Genomic DNA, 20,816 nt, shown 5'->3' on the forward strand with positions numbered 1-20,816 from the left:
GGACCCATGGGTAGTAAAGAGCTGCTGCTGCATGGGGACAGGACCCACGGGCAGGAGGAGATGCAGCTGAGGAGATGCTGCTGCCGCTGCTGCTGCAAACATGGGTTAAGAGTAGGGCTAAATTTAAGGCCTAGGTATGTGAGTTATCTCTTTACAAGACAAAGGAAAGAATATGTAAAAAGAGTTATTAAAATGGTATCAGTGCCAGTGGGGTCTGGTTATTGGGTGGTCTTATAACTTTTAGATAAGAATCAAACCAGATTAAGTAAATGGCAGAAGCCACCGCTTAAATATTACCTTCAGCTAAAGACAAAGGAGGATGTTGGGGTGGGGGTCAGTTACAGGAGGTTGCCAGACAGTAAACAACTTAGGTCCTTGCCTTCCCCATTAAGAGTTTCTAGAGATAAGGTCATCCCTCCTTCTTCCTGGTGCAGAGAGGGAGACATCCCCCACAGATGGAGACTTCCTTCACAAATGCAAATGTCTCTCATCAAAGGGCAAGCAAATTCCACTCCTCAGAGCCTCCTTCTCATCTGCCGTTTTTAAAAGTAACCAGCCTAAAATAATCCTCATCATTCCTCAGCAAAAAGAGGGGGACTGGCAGCAGATGTTAGCTCAGGGCTGATCTTCCTCAAAAAAAAAAAAAAATTTCTGCAGAACTGAAAAATACCTTATAGCTCTAACAGAACAGGCCATACTTAAATGAGGCTTAGCCTACACTCCAATGTGACACAGGCCTCTACTCACTTTAAACCCTCTCACCTCCAGCTACAGTCACTGCCCCACTGCTCCACAGAAAGCACTCAGCTACAGACGCCAGAGACTGCACGAGGCCCTGACACTTCTGCACAATCCCTAAGCCACACTCTGCTCCTCATCAAGGCACATCCTGGGCAGGGCCCCCTCAAGCTCCCTGGGGAGGGCGTGAGTCTGCCCTGGCCCCTTCCATAACCATATTCCTTTCTAAAGGATTAAACGAGCCAGCTTCTTTCTATTCTCCAAGGACAAGAGTTATCATCAGTACACACTTAGTAGAGATTAGGAAAAAACCAATCAAAACCTGTCTAAAATATTTTTTAAAAACTCACTTTCAAATAAGCATAAATGTATACACAGGCTTTTTTAGGTTGTAACATGCTTTCCGTAAACTGCTACATTGATGACTCACACTTTGTCATTTAAGGCCAGTACTTTATCCTGGCTGAACGTCTGTCTGGCATCATGACGTCTTTAATTTCTACCGTTCTCCCTCTATTAGAAGACTATGGAGGTTTGCACGCTGAGTGGAAATCTAGGAGCAGACCCAGACTGTTCCTGAACCACAGAAGGGGCAATCAAATCCATTAACAGTCACATCAACTGAACCACCCTTTTCCAACCCTCAATACCGGTGAGATGAGCATAAGAAACGGCTAAATGTACTAGAGTGATTAGCATCAATTACCAAACTGGCTAGAATTCCTTTCATCTTTGATTATCATTGATTATCTAACGAATTTAGGACACGCCAATAGCTCCAAGGTCAAATATTTCAGCCTGCAGGATGGAGATCTGCTACTCATAGCTTAGAATGTACCAGAAATTACAAAGTAAAATATTTACCTTTGAAAGTTGATTAACTTTTCCAGGCCATTTATTGGTAATTAGGAATTTACTAAATGATATCCAAGACTTTAAAGTATTAACTGAAGTTTGAAAGGTAGATAATTTATCTCCTCTCCATCACAAAATTCAGGGGGCCTACCATTATAACATGAATGGCAAAGTGAAGAGAAGGCAGTAGGTTATGAACTGGGAACACAACAGCCAATACAGTTTTATTAGCCACATGTAATATGCTTCTCCCTCTTTTAAAAACAAACACACATACAAAACACATTAAAAAAACAATTCTTTTAACCATGAAGTTTCTTCTTGGTACCCCAGAGACTTACACTGTTTCAATGATGATGGACCTTAAAAGTGCAACACTAAGACCATCTCAAATTAGCCTCAAATCTACAGCTTGCAAGAGTTCAGAGAAAATGTAAATAGCTAATGAAGCCACACCAGCTCATGCAGAACTTCATCTGACTATTCATCTGACTATTTTTCTTTAGGACACAAACATAGAGGAGAATTCCAAGTTCATTTAGTTTGAGGAGAGGACATATTATAAAATTGTTAGAAAAATGCTAAAAACAATTTGCTCTGGCACATGGATGTGGAGGGACCAAGCTCCCCAGTACACCTCTATCCAGAAAGAGCCCAGTTGTTGGGTTGAAATATAACCGCATTCTAGGAAGCCACTTGTACCAATACTATTTTAATAAAGACAATCTGGGCTAGAGTCCAAGGTGCCACACTATTTCATTATGGAAAAGAGGATATGAGCATTGATAGCTAATTGATTACAGCTGCTGCTCATTATTAGCCCTGCCTTCACTCCTAGTAGGATTGTCCCCACTCGAGAGAGCACGTTTTAATTTTTAGATCAAAACTACACTGCAGGGATGACTTAGGTTTCTCAGGCCCAGAGTCGTAGACTCCACACAGGTTTCACGATAACAGGAAGGGAAGGGAAGAAAAGAGATGGGAAATAGGAAAAACCCAGAAATCATTTAAGAAAGTCCTAGAAACCATCTGGGGCAGCGTGGGGCATTCCAGTCATTAAAAAAAACCCAAGTAGAGTTATGGAGCCAAGCCAACCAAAGGGCTATTTAGAATAGGGCATTTTTAAAAACGCTAAGCTCATGACAGTCATAGAAAAGAAAACACTGAACACACATCTTCAACTTTGACTTTTCCCTTGGGCGGGAATATTTTGTGTATTTCTAGGCAAAACGTTAACAGACTTCTAACATTTGAAGAAAAACCTCTACAACAATACAACTTCCTTGTAAATAAAAACAACAAAACATTCAGTATTTAAAAATCTCCAAATGTTTTCTCCCCTTACTACATCTCTATAAACATTTCTAAAATATTCTCAAACTTCAAGTACTCCTCATGAGAAGTGTTGATCTGCTAAATTAATGAAAGAGTAAGGAATAAAAACAAAGCACGAAACTCCAAAGATTAAAAGAAAAAAGTTCTTTCCTCGATAGTTCCCGGTTTGTATCTGGCTCTCCACTGAACACTTCTCTGCGATGAACCAGAGGCCAGGACAGTAACTTTCTGCAGATGCTGACTTCAGGCTCACTGACACTTTTTAAAGGTGTCTCGGAATCGTCCCTAGTGATGCCTGAGGTTTCTACCACATAACCGTCTGGCAATTATCTTGCTGTTCCTCATCAGATAAGCCTATTGGAATCAAGGAGTTCCTGGATTATCTGGTTCAAGATGAAATATCCCAGATAATTTACCTAGATTATTTTTACCAATACGGGCTTCCATAAAGCCAGTTCACAGCTTGAATATTGAGACGCTCACTGTATGTCAAGATCAAGTATTTCAGGCCTACTGGACTGAACTAGCACAGTTTAAATGCTTATTCTTTCAGAATACTAAAGCTTTAATAGTTTATTTAAATTCCTAAAGAAAATAAAGATTATAATCCTAACACAATTTTCTACCATTTTAGACAGTCACTTAGGTCCTGGCTTTAAAATTTACGTAAAATTCTTAAAGATGGGAGGGGGGTAGAAGGCATAGCGAGCAGACAAGTAACTTCGTTTGAAAAAAGCGCTGTCTATGAATGCTGTCACGCACACTGATTATAAAAGAAATTCAGGAGAACGGCTTCTCTAAAGCTCCAACTTTCCCCAGGAACAGACTTTGCACTTCCTGCAATGCTCACCTGGTCTCCTGCCAGAACAAACATTTTAATGTAAAATTTAATAAATGGAACTAAAGGTATTATGCCTAATTTAAAATTCCATATTGTGTAAACTATTGATATTAACATAATTGAGTTTGTAAACAATCCATTTGCAGAAGCTAACCTTAGACACTGTATTGACCCAAAATATCTAGTGGGGCTCATCTGCAAAATGAAGCATCAATGCCTGGAATTCATTAAAAGTGTTACATGTTTAATTTCTCCTGCCCTACAGCTCCATTGTCTCGTAAAAATTTTCCTTTGATGTCCCCCACTAAAAGAATTAAAGGAATATTGTAATTGAAATGTCATCAATAATTCACAAGACCCTCCTCCACAGCAATACATCTGATGAAATATTAATTGAGCTCCACAGACTGACAGTCTGCAGAGGAGCACTTGCCTGTAATTTGAACCACGAGTCCTGATCTTGCTGTAGCTCAGACCTGCCAAGAAGGCAATTATCTGGATGGTCTTACCCAATCCCATTTCGTCTCCCAGAATTCCTCCTGCCTGCTGGCAGTGCAATTCCCACAGCCACCTAACACCTGTCTGCTGGTACCTACAACAACAAACACCAACAAGAAAAAGAAAATGGCAAATGGTGGATAAAACAGATCATAACAGAAAGCACTCATGAATTAATCATTGGGCTAGGTTCTAGCACCAGTCAGAGAAACATGCCGGATGTGTGTTTTACATGAGTATTATATTTACAAGGTCATACATTTTTGATTACATCGGCATAAAATCACAAATTTTTCTTTACAGAACGTTAAAACATTTCTAATTAAACTGATAGATAGGGTAATTAGGGACTATTTCATTTCTTTTCCAACATTAGAAATAGTTTGGTAAACCAGCATGAATTTATTATCTTTTATTCAATATCCTTCTGGAAAAAAACTGAAATATTTTCAGTTATAGACTTCCAATAATTTTTCTATGAAAAAGAGGCATTAATATTTACTTGTTCAATCTGAACGGCATCAAAATACAGGAGAGAGAACACCACAATTTACAATATACATACTGTTGAAAAGTCACTTGGTAATCAAGTTATCTTTTAATAGAAAAAATTAAATTTTGAGTCCATAAACAAGTCTGAATAATAGGGCTGTTCACAAAATTAGTACTTAACAGATGATTCTGTCATATTACTAGCAAATGCAAAAAAAAAAAGAACAGCTTAAAGAGTCAACAATACAAAAGGTCTTTTTTAATATTTTAAAGCAGAACTCGATTCAGGTACTTTATCATAGATACAAAAAGATCAGAGCTATTACAATAAGGAGTACTGGTCAAAGAGAAATAGTATATTCCCCTCTAAAAAAAAACGGAATTCGTATTTTCCTTTCTCCATCAATGGCATGTTTAATCTATAATCTAAAAACAAAGTTAAAGGAATAATGCAAAAAGCATTTCTGAGAGTGAAAGAAAGATTTAACATTATAGAATGGTATGAAGATTATTTGCCAAGTTAAAAAAAAAAAGGCAAAAGCAAACAACACAAGTTAAAAGACAATGAAATCCAGGGGCCAGCCGGGTGGTGTAGTGGTCGAGTTTGCGCGCTCCACTTTGGCAGCTGGGGGTTGGTGGGTTCAGATCCCGGGCATGGACCTACACCACTTGTCAGCCATGCTGTGCTGGCGACCCACATATCAGGTGGAGGACTGGCACAGATGTTAGTTAGCTCAGGGTGACTCTCCCTCAAGCTTCCTCAAGCTACGTATTTCTACCTTAAATCTCATTATGGACTTCAGTCCCTGTTAAACTAGTTTTATTTAATCTCCTCTCAGTAAATATGTCAGAATTAACTTTCCCCCAGTATTGTGCAAATCAGTTCCAAAAGTTTGACTCTAGCTGTTGCCATTATTATCATATAAGGAAAACTCTGAATGAGAATTTTGCTGCTTGTTAAGTTTGCTAAATTAATTATAATTTACACACTGAATATGTACCCTGGAAAAGAGGATTAAAAATAAAAGCACAATGAAGTCTAGTGTGGATAAAAGATCATTTAATTTGGGAAGAAGGACTAGTTCTATTAACAGGTGGTATATAATCAGGGAATCATGGTACCACTTAAGGAGCCCACAGCTGGGGAGGCACCAGGGCAGGTGGTTTGGATTTAGCCTCAAAACCATCCTGCATGGAGATGGTCAACCCATTTTATAGTTAAGAAACAAAGGCAGAGAGAGGTTAAACAACTTGCCAAAGGTCACATTGCTAGAAAAAAATGAACAAGCCAGAATTGAAATCCAGAACCTCTGATTCCAAAGTGATTCCACCTTAGAGATAATTCTGACCAGTGGCTTTCAAAGAGGGGTTATTTTGTTCCCTAGGGGAAGTTTGGCAATACCTAGGGACATTTTTGGTTGTCAGAAGTGGGAAAATCCAATTGTCCTCTACTGAGTAGAGGCCAAAGAAGCTGTTCAACATCCTACAACGCACAAGACAGTCCCTACAACAAAGAATTTTTCAGTCCAAGACATTACTTGTGCTGAAGATGAGAAAGCCAGCTCCAGGAGAAAGCTGGCTGTGAACAACCACCCTAAGGCAATCTCAGCTTTGGAAAAAGACGCACTCAGCAAAGTCTCCACAACACCAACGTCCAATCCGCCTCCAGAATCACTAAATTCTAGTCGCTCCGGAATCGCCCTCCCTTTACTGAGGGACAGAAGAACTAGGGGACCAGCTCCTTGGGCAGAGCAGGAACCAAAATCTGCCAGGGATCGTTCCAGTGCTTCCAATGCCTCTCTTTGTTTGGGGCCATTCAACTTAAAGTGGGAAGACTCTGGAGAGAAGCAATCAAGAAATAATGAAAGGAATAAGAAACTGTGACCAGCCTGGTATCCCAGAGGGAGCCTGGACATCTGGATTCTATGTGACCCAGGAGAGGCAGCAACAGTGCGCCGGGGGTTTCCTCATCTACACGTGTAATCTCCAAGGGCGTTCAAACAGCAGAGGATTGTGTTTCTACGAGGATGATTAACACCACAGAAATGACGTAAGGAAAAATATCTAACAGGCAGCTCTGTAAGTTACATCACTACATGGAAATCCCCAACAACTGGGGACCCTGTACAAAGACAGCAAAGAGCAGCTCTTTCTTTCTACAAAGGCCCCGGGACAGCACAGCACACTGGCTGCTGGGCACGTACTGCTGGATGGGAGTCAGGGCCTGGGGTCTGGTTCGGGCAGTGCCGCTGACTGACCCAGGTTTTGTTGCTTCACTTTCCTAATAATAAACCCTGTAAAACAACTGCACACTTTAAGTGAAAACGGGTTATAGAATTCAGTTTTCAGAACCTTTGAAAAGTACATAACAATTACTCTTTAGGGAAAGTCAAAGATTTTTACAAACTATTGTACAATAGTAAAGAAACTACTATACTCTGCCCCCCCTCCCTCTGCCCCCCCAAGACTGAAGCATCACAAATTAAGCACAGACAGTTGGTCTACCTTGGCATTGTCACGCTAACCTGAGACTGCATTGACTAGTGTGGCTGAAAGGAAGGTCAAAAGATGGAAGTTTGTCATTTGATTGCTAAATTATACAGACAAATGCATTTGCTGGGCAAACTTTCAAAACAGAATTTTAAAAGTTAAATATGATCTTGCAGAAAATAGCACTTAAACAGATAATTGTGCCTTCGGACTCCCTTGTGTACAACTATACCCCGTTAATTTAATTCCACAGAGTGCGGTAAATACCATAAATATCTATCTAGAGCTTAAAATTAAATTGGCCTGCTAAAATTAATCATAAAAGAAAAATGCAGGCCATCAATCTTACTACTTTTTTTTCATATAGCAAAAGAAAAGGAACAGAAGTTTTATAAGATTTATGAAATATTTCACATTCTGTATTTGAGGGAGAAAAGATGAAAATAGCAAAATACTTTCCAGGAATATGTAATTAAGACAAATTTTTAAAAAACATGTATTTACACTAACTACAATGGGTTAACAGTCAATACAATGAATCCTGTATCCTCTTAGTAAGCAAAGTTTGGTTCTATTAACTGTGAAATTTGCTAAAAATCTGAAATTTATACAAAAATGCACATTCAACTTGATCCTTGAGGATATTTGCCATCTCACCTACTACACATGTACAAGTATCTTGTCTTTGTTAAGTCAATTTAATCTATAATTTGGATACTCCTTCTGCTAGTACAACACCGATACTATTTGCCCTGTTCCTTAAGAAGCAATCACTTTAGAGAAGATGCAAAGAGTTACCTATAGACGTCTTTATTTACCTTCCCATAGTTAATTTTCATTTGGGAGAAGCCATAAACAAAGCAGCCACCTCTTCGGACTATAAAATGTCTAAAAAAATTACTAGGCGTTCAGATTTGAACTTCTTCACAGCTCTGCCCAGTTATGGCAATCTAACCAAGACACTTTAAGTCTTGAGGATTCAGCTTTCCTACATGTTTAGTGGGATAAAATAACTACTCTCCACCCTCTTTGTTCCCCTCATCCCCGAGAGGAAATTAAAACTATAATATACGCTCTTGAAGAGGAAATATAAAAAGCATGTTATTTTTATTTTTATTTGCTAAAGAAGATCTGCCCTGAGCTAACATCTGCACCAATCCTCCTCTATTTTTTTGTATGTGGGACACATCCACAGCACGGTCGGGGAGTGGAGTAGGTCTCTGCCCAGGATCCGAACCTGAGAAGCCAGGCAGCCAAAGCGGAGCGCAGAGAACTTTAACCACTCAGCCATGGCATCAGGTGCCCCAAAAAAGCATGTGATTTGTAAAGAGACATCTTGCACAAGTTTAGGGCATGGCTGAAAGCTGCATCATGAAGGAGATTAAACATAACCATCTCAAAGAAAGAAGTGTGCATCCTGCGCCCAACAACCAAGTGATGATCACAAGACAGAAAGAGGTATTCCACGGTCTAACTTCCTACATGATCGAGAAGGCCTCCTAAAGACCTTGTTAAAGGGAACCCGGCGAGTGATGAGACTGAAAACGTGCCTCAGTGCTTACACTCATCTTGGAGACTCGCCCAGGCCTTGGAGGCTACGGGCAGGCATCTATCATGCAGCCCCCGGCTGTCTGCGCCGTCTGTAACAGCGGCCACTTCCCACATGAAACACAGTTTCAAACAGCAACTTAATCCTAAAGGTGTTGGCCTATATTTCCTCTTTTGACATTAGAACAACATCTACATAAAATATTTAGATGCACATTTGGTCAGCTCAAAAGCATTATACCCTTAGGTACAATATAAGACACTCAGAAAATAATCTCAACAGTTTTTTATTTCTCATAGAAGTAAAAAACCTCCCCAACAGTGATTTTAATATACAACTCTTCTTACTTAATTAACCCAACTTAAGAAATTAGAAGTTTGGTCCCTTAAAATTACTAAGAACAAAAAAATAACTCAATGTAGATGACTTTTAAATGTGCTTTCAGTCTGCTGAGACAGGTCCATATAGATTCATCAATTTATAAACATACCCAATGCGCACTTTAGTCAATTTATTATCATCTAATTTTAATGAACAGCATGTGGCTAAAATTTCATTTGACAGTATCTATATTTTGCAATAAATTGTTTCAAGTACCTTAAGGGCCCACAGGTAACTACTGTGCAATTCCTAAAATATTAATTTGTACACAATGGCTTGATGACAGATAGAAAGGAAAGAACATATGGCACATACTTAAAAAGCTTTTTGAACAGAAAACCCGGCATTTTAAAACCTTCGTCAAATTCGGCATCACTTTCCTCAGAATCGTCTTCAAGCTTCAGACACTTCTCTTTGTTCTGCAGTCTCAGCTTATTCCATCTCCTACCACAAAAATAAAATCATATTTCCATTATTTTGGTTACAAGACAGATTAAAATAGTTTTAGATAATGCACAGGAAAAACAGGCAAATGAGAATGGTCTTTTAGCTTTTTGCTGCCATCATTACCCAAAATGCCGATATTCAAAAGAGAAAAACAATTAATTCTCTTTTCCTTCCCTCTCAATTTAATTTTATTTGAATTATTATAGCTACTCTAGAAATATTTCTGTAAGGTCCCATTTCATTATCAAAACTACTTGCTCCTCTTCTGGCATACCCTAAGGGAAAATTTCTCTGCTAGTTCCTAAGATATATGAACTTAATTCTAGAAAAGATTTAGTGAAAATTTCAATATAACTACATATTCCAAAACGGCAATATAACAAAAAATAGATTTTATTTATAATTACTATTTCTGTGCTAAACATAGGAGAGTTGTAGCATAAAACAGCACAGTATCTTGAACATAAAGCAAGTTTTGGGTCAAAATTACTATATTTCAGATTCACATATTGATTACTCAATTGGAAGGGCATCAACAACATAAAAGTATTGATAATTATACCAGTGAGAATAAATTTGTGTTGACTAAATAAAATCTAAGTTATAAATTTAGTAACATGATGCTTTTTAGATGTAAAATAAGATGAACATTTCTATTTTGGAAGGGTGCTACCAAGTATGTACAACAGAAGAAATGTCTGAAAATCAGAAAGCCTCAGCTGTACACCGAGACCGCTGGGAAGGGCAGCCATTGGTCAGACTCATTGTGTACCCATACAACTATAATGGACACTGGTGTCAAGAGTTAAAAAAAAGAAAAATAGAAAAGTCAACAGCCTCACATTCTATTAACTTTCAAAATAAAAGGCTGACCATTTTCAGTATGCATGCAACTGACAGTGAATGTCACAAAAGGGTGGAAACGAAATAAAGCAACAATACAGATAAATGTCTTCCAAGTAAAAAGCTCACAGGAAGGGAATGAGAACACAAGAGACGTAAGAAGGCATTTATCTGCCCCGACTACGCAAGAGTAAAAGAGCGTGTAACGAAGGGGAAAACGTGAGGATGAAACTGCACACACCGCCGGTTAGAGGAATGGCATGTTTTCCAGCATCAACTACAGCAGAGACGCCAAAGAAGGAGTGACAGGCACCCCATCCAGGTAGCTGCCTGAGGACCTTAAAGCACATCTTCTGATAAATTCTTACCTTGTTGAAAATTCCACCCCTTCAAAGTAACAAAAAGAAGGGCTAGCTGAGGCTTAATTTGTGAGCAATAAGGAAGAACTAGCTGGTGACTGAAACCGCTTCTCAGGGTACTAAGAGAACCTATCACTAAGCACTGTCGGTGATTTCTAGAGAAGAAAAGCAAATGGAAAAGGTGGTATATGGCCAAGTCTAAGAAAATAGCTATCATATAACCTTAAGGTTTAAGATGTGATAGTTTTATGTAAAAAATTTAATGACGTTTTTGCGCTTAACTTCCAAAGGCAATCTCTTCCTTTTATTTGTATTTTTCTTACTTAAAAATCATCTCTATGCAAATTGATTAAATAAAGTACCTCCAGGTGGCTATGCTGCTCTTTGCCATTCTTCTGAGTTTCACATTATCCACAAATTTAGTTAAGTGCAATGGTATACAGCAGTGGTCCTCAACCAGGGGCAATCTGGCCAGGCCCGTCCAGACCCGTCCACCTCGTCTGCCCCCCAGCCCCGGGTAATCTGACAACATCTGGAGACATATTTGGCTGTTACAACTGCTGGGGGAAGGGGAGACATGCTACCACCACCTAGGAGGTGGAGGCCAGGGATGCTGCTAAGCATCCTACAACGTGTAAGACAGCCCGCCACAACAGAATGCTATCTGGCCTCAACGGCAATAGTGTTAAGGCTGAGAAACCCTAGTATACAGGTATCCCTTATTACTGGAACTTAGAAACCAAAATGAGGCACATACATTTTCTAGCTGTATATATCTGAAGTCTTGCTACTATCTGAAATTTAGCAAGCAAGCAATTCCAGATCATATACCTCAGCATCCGAACTCTTACTATCAGAGCTCAGAACCAAATATCTGCATAACAAAAGATACTGGTATTCAGCAAATTTGTGGATAAAACAAAATTTGTGGAAAAAATCACAAAAACTGTCACAGCCAGTTAAAAATACTCCATTCTGCAACTACTCAAAGATAATTTTACAGGAAGAAAAGGAAAAACACCAGAAGATACTGACTGAAGTTTAGCACAACAAGGTCATTGAATGTTTTACTTACAGGAGTATCACACATTAAACTTCATTGATAGATGACAGCTATTTCCTTAGACTTAGCCTGTAAATCTTTGTGGCTGTTAAAATTCCCACCACATCACTCTGCATCAGTAGGGTTTCAGCTTCTTCCTTCCCCTTCCCTCCCTCCTAAACTATACGGCATCATGTCACCACAGAACACACAGCACCTAGGAAACCACACAAGCCACTACAGCAATGATTGCATTTCAGTGCCTTCCGCTTCGTAAAGAAGAATGAAAAGTCAGTTTGGCTAAAGGATGACTAAAGGTGGTGGGGAAAAATCATTATTGCCTGCAAGTATCTGTAGCATTGTGAAGACAAATTGCCCCAGTAGAATCATATGCACATATTAAAGGCGGAAAATACCATGGTATAAAACCACACACACACGTGGCTCAGGCAAAGAGATTCCTCTGTTACATAAAGCAGTAATTCCTCATGTGGCTTGTAGCCAGAACAGGCCTGACCACCTCACCAGCGTCCACTGAGCAGGGCAGCACCGAGCGCTGGTCGACAGGACCAGGAGGTAGAGGACAGCCGGAGTCACCGGGATTCTGAGAAAAGGAGAGGCCTTTCCCATCCTAGAGGCCCTCAGGGGTCTCAAAGTGGCTCTCTTTAGTGTGTGTAACCCGCCGTCCTGCAGCCTGGCAGGCGGAGCCACCTGTCCGACCAGCAGACGTAAAGGGGGATTCTGCACTATGAATAAAACTGGGTGTAACGTGTGCAGCGAACATAGGACAAAACACCAAAGTGTGGACTTGAACGGTCTAGAATCAAATCCCAGCTGCCATTTACGAGCTCTTTAAGCCTCAGCAAGTAACTTAACGTCCTTAGCATCTAAGTGTCCTCATCTGTGAGAAGGGGAGACCACAGCATCCACTTCACTAGATTTGGGGAGGATTAAACGAGGTGTCACATGTAAGCGTTTATTAGCACAATCCTAGAATCTAGTAAGTGCTTAATGCATTAATATACTGCTACATATAATCGTATCTATTATTGAAATCCTCACACACCCTGAGGCAGGTACGATACTGTGTTCATTACAGAAGAGGAAAAGTAACATTTAGTACAAGGCAATCCGGTGTGATAATGCAACGTGCCACAGTGTTTGACAGAACTGCCCGAACGCAGATATCTGAACAAAAACTACGACAATGTATCAAACGGATGCTCAGTAAATTATCATGAATAACGTGATCACATGAATAAAGACACCTAGCCATCAGGAGGTACCTGCTGGAATATCTCAATTTAAAAATTCTGTAACAGATCGGCAAACAGTAAACTGTCATGAAATATGGCCATCTTTTAAATAACAAAAAAGATAGAGAATGACTTAAAATTGGTTGGGGGCAGGTAAAAATGAACATCGGGGCCCAAATGATCTGAAATCCTAAGAGTTAGAAATGGCTCCAAAATGTCTAAATTCTGTTATTTCAATGAAAAAGCTAGATAACCGATTTTAAAAGTGGAAGGAGGCAGGAAATAGTCCAATATTTACAATTATGGAAAAGAAAGAACTTTCTCGTATTTTTATCCTCTCATTTTGAAAACTCCACACATGTAATAGTCACAGCTGCAGCCACATAAAAGCAAGCGGGCCTGGTGCTCGCTGGCAGTGTTGCTGGCTCCTCACATGGCGGCCACAGTCGGCCCACTGTCAGCTCCACTGGCAGCCACTTGGAAGAGAACCTCATAACAAATATCAACTTCAACTCCAACCAGAGGCAGGCAGAGAACAGCTCCCTGGCTCCGCTCCATTCATGCAGGAATGAGAACCTGGCCCGGGCCGTGGAGCCCGGGGCTGCTGCTGCAATAATGATCCGTCAGAAGCAACACAGACCCAGGGCCAGATTGCCGGCAACACTGCACAGCACAACCAGTTGAACTGCACCAGGAATACCACTTCCTCCAGTTGTAACCTACTGGGGCACCTGGTCCACGGAACCCTAACAATACACCTGAGAGCTAGTTGCCACCATTTAAGGTTAATCTATTTCCAGCATGTCAAGGATGTTCAAAATACATACGCAGAAAAACACAGCAAGCTGCCATGGCACCACACCTTGTGGCCTCATCTCTGTGCATCTGCATCCCTCTACTGTCCCAACCTTCCTCCTCCAGCACACATCCCCACACACCTGGGAGACCCTCCAGACCTCCACCAAGAAGGGCCTCCAGAGGAGGAAGCCTTCCCTGACCAGCCACAATTAGGCATCCTGGCCCCCCCATGGCACCCTGGGCACGCCTGGTGTCTCTACTAGCATGCTCGTCCAGTGTTAGCATCTTTCGAAATCTAGATCTGTCTCTCCCTTGGACTGGGAGCCCCTTGAGGTGAGAGGCTGTCTCAGCCATTTTTAATCCCTAGAGACGGGTATCACGTCCACCTCATCACGGATTCTCCATGCTGACGAATGAGGTTCAGAATCGGGCTGGGACAAGGAAGACACCAGGGACAGAAAGCACGGCTTGAAAATGGTCAGAGTGCGTCATTCAGAAATGGGTTCAGGAAACCTCCTGTTCTCTCTCACTACAGGCTCCTCCTGTTGCATCTCCTACTCCAACTACACATATGCCGTCAAGGTGTGACACCGAGTGACCTCCACCGGATCAACATGGTTGAGGTCCACTACAAAGAATGAGCCGTGGCAAAGGGCAACTGCAAAGTCAGAGAAATTCTTAACTTAGAATTTTTCAAGGAGGAAAAAAAGGAGAGGAGGGGGAGCTCATTATATTAAATAACAAAAATTGTAAGTTATTTGTCATTCTGGAGTTCTGTTTTTTGGGTCTCCCAGTGGAATCACTTTGCAACGAGCCTGGTTTCTGCACACCAGCCAACAGGAAGAATCAGGAGGCGTGAGTTTGGGCCCACGCCTCCCTAGGACCAGACGGGAAAGGCTGGGCAAGAGAGTCAACTTTATACGAAAGAATTTGTCTTCCAACAGAGCAGAAAAGAAGTTTAACTGGCCTTAAACTCTCTTTACCAGACTAGAAAGGAAATAACGTTTTGATGTTCCCACCTTCATCTTTCTCTTTAGTCCATAGATATGAGAGTCACACAGCTGCAAGCAAATAAAATGAAGCGTGTTATCACTGGGGTGGTTTCTAACTCCTACAGTCCCTGAGACTCCAGTAGCAGCCAGGAGAGGAGGACCCAGTAAAAAACACAGATTTAAGAAACCCACTGAGAAATGAAAACCAGAAGTAGGCAGACAGCTGCTTTACAGGTCTATAACCGGTAAGCGGAGGTCCGAACTTTAGAAACATCATCTAATATCACTGCATCTGTCTCCTCAAGCACAACATGGGTCAAATAATAGGTTCTTACAGGACTAAAGGAGATAATATACGTACTATACCCTTTGGAAACTATTTTTTTATACTACATACAAGTCATGTGCTATCTTATCATTGGCAGGAGATTACACAAAAAGTAAAACTGAGAAATTTTAGTTGACTATAGGTTAAATGGGAATAAAAAATAACAGATGTCAAAACACCTACTGCCATCTTGGGCAGGCAGGAGTTAAGTGCACCGCCCCAGTCTAGAAGGCCATGGTGCTACTCCACCAGTCCTGTGAGCCACGCTCAAGATTATCAGAGCCCATTCTGGGCACGATATCCTACGCATCTAGGACAGCAAGGAGGGTGGAAATCAAGCCTTACAAGGTGCAACAGAAGGACCTAGAACACTGACCTTACAACAGAGAGAACTCGGAGGAACCAAAGTGTAATCCTGACCTACCCACACTCAGAACCAAGGAGCAGGCTGTGAAGCATGAAGAATGCCCTCGGGCAGATGTCTGCTGCCCCCTTGTATGTTCAAAGGGGAAATAACTTTTTATTTCTCTTCAAACAACTACTGCTAATGTACTTATATTTGTATAGATTTTTTTAAATAATTTTTTTAACTTAATTTTTTTTCCTCTTTTTCTCCCCAAATCCCCCCAGTACATAGTTGTATATTTCAGTTGTGGGTCCTTCTGGCTGTGCTATGTGGGATGCTGCCTCAGCATAGCCTGACAAGCGGTGCCACGTTCACACCCAGGATTCGAACCAGTGAAACTCTGGGCCACTGAAGCAGAGCATGCAAACTTAACCACTTGGCCACGGGGCCAGTTCCTCGTATAGATATTTTACCACTAAGTTGACTTCAATCATATTAGTACAAAATGTATGAAAGGTAAGAATAGCCCAACATTAACCAAACTAAGTTTATAACAGCTGATGATTTGGCCATGGATACTAATACCAACTGTTAAACTGCTTCTTACTTCAGAAAGAGGTCACCTTTTTATACATATCAATATTTATAAGCTCTTCTTCATAATTCCTACGGACTCTCTTACCGGCTAGATGAAATTTGTGTAGTAAATGTTTCACATAGTGGGCATGCAAATAACAAGAACAGCTACTACTAACTGAGTGCCAGACACAGGCCAAGTATCTTAGATGTATCATCTTCTGTAATCCTCTTATCACCCTTGTACTGCTGTGATCCCCACTTCACAGATGAGGAGATGCACAAGATCTCGTGGCTACTGGGACACTGCCATTCCAATTCCATGGCCTGTGATTTCCAGCCCCTACGTGAGATATCATCTCCTTAAGTAAAATCAGCTAGCTCTGGATGAGTTGTGGTTTGAAATTATACATCCATTCATCCATACTATGTATATATATATACATATACATACATGACTATATACATAGTATGTATATATATATATTTTTAAAGCTTTGTACAAAGCATAGTCAAGTACCTTTTTCTTTCTTTTTTCTTTTTTTTTTGTGGGGAAGCATTCACCCTGAGCTAACATCTATTGCCAATCTTCCTCTTTCGTTTTTTTTTTCCTCCCCAAAGCCCCACTGCATGGTTGTATATCCTAGTTGTAAGTTGTTCTAGTTCTTCTATGTGAGCCGCCATAGCACGGCTACTGACAGATGGGTGGTGTGGTTCCACGACCAGGAAGCAAATCTGGGCCACCGAAGTGGTGAGAGCACCAAATTCTAACTGCTAGACAACCAGGGCTGGCTGTATTACTTCTTTTAATTTAGAGTCAGAAAACAAATACTAAATAACAACGACTAACAGTTCTGACGCTCACTGTGTGCTGGGCACTGTTTTACAACAGAGTAGCCTACATGTATCAGTTCACTTAGGCCTTACGACCCCTACGAGGCAGACACTACTATTTCTCTCTTTTTCACAAAGAGAGAGAGGGAGGGACAGCGGCCTGCCCAAGACACCAATGTGGAGACTCAGCGCAGCCAGCAGGGCTCCAGAGTCTACTCCTGTTACATAATCCTGCCTCTCAAAAACTATTTTTCAAACTCCCTAAAACCACACCCTTTCTCACAGTACCAGCCAAAAGGGCAATAATCACCCCTTTAATTGCTATAAAATGAAAACAACTGTATATGAGCAAACTAAATTCTAAAACTTCACTTCTAATTTGTCTCAAAAAAGGTCAGTGCTGAAGTTGAAGGAGGGGAAGACGACCTGCCTTCCTGTCTGATTACGTGGCTCCTTCCCCGCCTCGATACTGTGCGGGGTGACTCAGAACACACTCCTCACTGGCCCTGCCAAATTTCCCAAGCAACAGTCAAATCAGCTTAGCAGTTCTTCTGACTACAGACAACCCGGGCTGAACAAATACATAAGATACACGGAACAGCAGACAAACCAACATACTGACTGCCTAGACCAATCCACAAAAAGGGCAAAATCCACCTATTAACAGGAATCATCAAACACGAGCAGCCTGAGACCAGATATTAATACAATGAACATGGCCTCTCCAAAACGTCAAGGAAGTCACATACTGAGCTGCTTGAAATTCAAAACTGACCGTACTGCTCTGTCTGCATTTTTATGTTGCAAGGGCCACGAAGCCTGCAGCGGTTCAGGCCTGCACTGACTGTGAGGGAGAAGTCACACGTCATACAGTTAGACCATTCTCAACATCCGGAGAAATTTCCATCTCAGGATCATTCTCCATTTATTGCAATATCCATGAAAGAAATCCTACAACAGAAGCACAACTGAGTACGATTTGATTTTTAAAAGTATATTCAAGGCACCAAGCTGGGTATTTAATATAGTTTGCAATTCTGTAGTGCAATAGGTTTTCTATTTCAGACAGCTAAGAATCCCTCACAGATTAGGCTAATTTGCTAAATTGAGATACTCAGTGTTTTACTTTTCTTATCTGCCTTTTTATGGTCTATCTGGGTGGACTTAATTGGCACATCTGAGCAGATGAAATACCCTCAGTTAGGAGTCCAGATCTCATGGAGTAAATTAAGACTGATGCAGACAATTATGCAGTGGAGCTGAGAACGAGAGGTGTTTGTGGCGCACGAAGCGGAATTAGTCTTCATTTGCGTCTTTAGCTTTGTCATTTAAAAGAAGCCAAGATGCTCTCTAAGAAAACTCCTTAAGGGAGTAACTTTTTCTTTTCTCTTTAAAATACAGATTCCTAGGAACAAAAGAAAAAGAACACAGGTTTGTTTCTTGAGAAAGAAATTAACTCCCAGAAACTGATGACAGGAACAATCTTCAAATCATCATATTTAGGTTTCTGGATAAAATCTAGACTAAACTTTTATACTAAATTCAGATTTTTAGAGATCAAATGATTTGGGATTTTCAAGAAAATGTACAAGCAAACCAAGCTCCACAGTGTAACCAGGTGGCTCAGTGTGACCTGAAGGAGCTGAACCCTCCTTCAGAGCAACAAAGACCCAACTGAAGGACACACCGGGCACAATCCCCGTGCAGAGCGAGCCAGCTCCAGGAAACAGGAAGGGAAAGGGGCTCCAAGAAGACGACAAAATGGAGACAGCAGCTGGGAGCGTGGTTCCAGGGGGCACAGTCTTGAGCAGTATTTCAGGTGAGGAACGGGACCCGCACAAAGTGTGGAGTCGGTCCCCATCAGGTAACCAGAGGAAGCGGCTGCTGAGGCAATGCTCTTCTGAGTCCATCGCTCCAGACCAAGCCAACGGGTCAACCTCACCTGACCCGAACACCTTCAGGCCCCTGCCCCTTCTCCAGGTTTCTCTGCTTACTGCTATCTCGGGAAAGTTACCTCAGCTTTCTGGGCTCAGGTTCCTCTCTCCTAGGGGGTTGTGAGGATCAAACCAAGGGACCCACATAAGGGGAAGCACTGACAAGTGGTAAGCATTCAGTAATGCCAGCTTTCATTGCTGTTCTCAGGCAACCCCCTCCCACCCCCCCACCGATGGCTACCCTTGCTCAGGCCACCAGGGCCTCCGAATTTCCAAAACCAGGAGACTTTTTTCAACATTTATCCTACTTGGCTGGACCCTCTCGGCATCTAAAAATGATGACAGCCTTCCTCTTCTAGAACTATGCATGTATACAGGCAAATCCTCCAAACCAGGATCCAACCCACCCCTGGCCCGAGGGGCCCCAGTGCTCAAAGGGGAGGACAAGGAACATACTGTTTTACCAGATGACTAAGCCTTGTGGATTATTAAAGATATTCTGTAAGATGTACACAATGAATAGAGTCATTAGCCCTTTTAAATTCAAAATTATTCACATAAAATAAAGCAAAAAATGGGGCAGAAGAAAAGAAAAACGTTTAAGGTCAAAAACATATTAAAAACTTGGGGCTGGCCCCGTGGCCGAGTGGTTGAGTTTGCACGCTCCGCTGCAGGCGGCCCAGTGTTTCGTTGGTTCGAATCCTGGGCGCGGACATGGCACTGCTCATCAAACCACGCTGAGGCGGCGTCCCACGTGCCACAACTGGAAGGACCCACAATGAAGAATATACAACTATGTACCGGGGGGCTTTGGGGAGAAAAAGGAAAAAAATAAAATCTTTAAAAAAAAAAAAAAACATATTAAAAATCAGTTACATCAACAAGCACCATGACTACAGACTCAGATTACACTAGATCACGAGGCAAATCTTCTACCCCAATTCACACCATCCTTGTCAGGTCTTCCAGACTCCCTAGCAATCTCCCCAAATCCTCAACCAACTCCCAGATGCCTGCCTTCGGTTTTTGGTTTGGTTTCCAGTCCAGGGAGGTGGAGACACCATGCGCTGATTCTTGGCACCACCTTGTGGTCACATCTAGATACTGCACATTCCACCCAATTCCACAGATGGATGGAAACTGGCATTTCCACAACCCTGTCCTGGCTTCAACCCCCAGCTCTCTCTCTTAACAGTGAGACCATGAGCAAGTCGATCAACTTGAAAGGGCCACGATAAAGCGCTGTACAGCCTATCATAATTATAACAATTGGAAGATATGTATGCATAGGATCAAAGACTGGAATGAAATGTAGTGCAAGTGCAAGGGCACGGCCCAGCACCTCCCACCCTGCCCTGCGGCCTCAGCTGCTCCAGGCCGAGCCCTGAGGATGCTTCCCAGGCAATTCTGAGGCACATGCCCTGATAAGAACCAAATGATCTGTTACCTACAGCATTTAGCTGAGCGAACCGACCCCAAAGTTCCTCTCTAGGCCCTCTCCTACATAAACACAATCGTGCAGGGTACGTAGATTTTAGAGATATACAAACCGAATGTGCCAAAAGCTACAGGCTCAGAAAAGACTACATAAAATCAACTTATACACATCAAGTAGTTCCCAAAGTTGACAGCGCATCAGAATCACCTGGAAAAGTTTTAAAATCACTGTCCAGTAGCCCCATGCTAGACATGCTGATTCAGCACCTCCAATAGCTGGGCTCCCAGGGGAAGAATCCGCCCCAGGGCTGGGAACCTTGACTTTAGGCTATGCTTGTTGCCAAGGAAACAGAGGCTGTTAGGTTAGCAACTTCAACAATAATGGCTGCCAAATGGAAACAGAAACAAGAGCTTTAAGGTATGGGTGTAAGTCCAATTATAAAAG

General features: G+C 41.6%; 1 protein-coding gene across 2 annotated transcripts in view; it reads right to left on the minus strand.

Moving 5' to 3' along the window:
- Positions 1-20,816, minus strand: part of ERCC6 (ERCC excision repair 6, chromatin remodeling factor) — a 71,937-nt gene that overhangs the window by 32,894 nt on the left and 18,227 nt on the right. For both annotated transcript variants that reach the window (XM_046653365.1, XM_046653364.1), the window contains exons 6-7: positions 9,495-9,623; positions 4,203-4,361 (exon numbers count right to left, since the gene is read on the minus strand). In XM_046653365.1, coding sequence (XP_046509321.1) covers positions 4,203-4,361; positions 9,495-9,623 — 288 coding nt within the window. The remainder of the gene's footprint in view (positions 1-4,202; positions 4,362-9,494; positions 9,624-20,816) is intronic.

This window comes from Equus quagga, chromosome 2 (assembly GCF_021613505.1).
Source record: "Equus quagga isolate Etosha38 chromosome 2, UCLA_HA_Equagga_1.0, whole genome shotgun sequence".
NCBI lineage: Eukaryota > Metazoa > Chordata > Mammalia > Perissodactyla > Equidae > Equus > Equus quagga.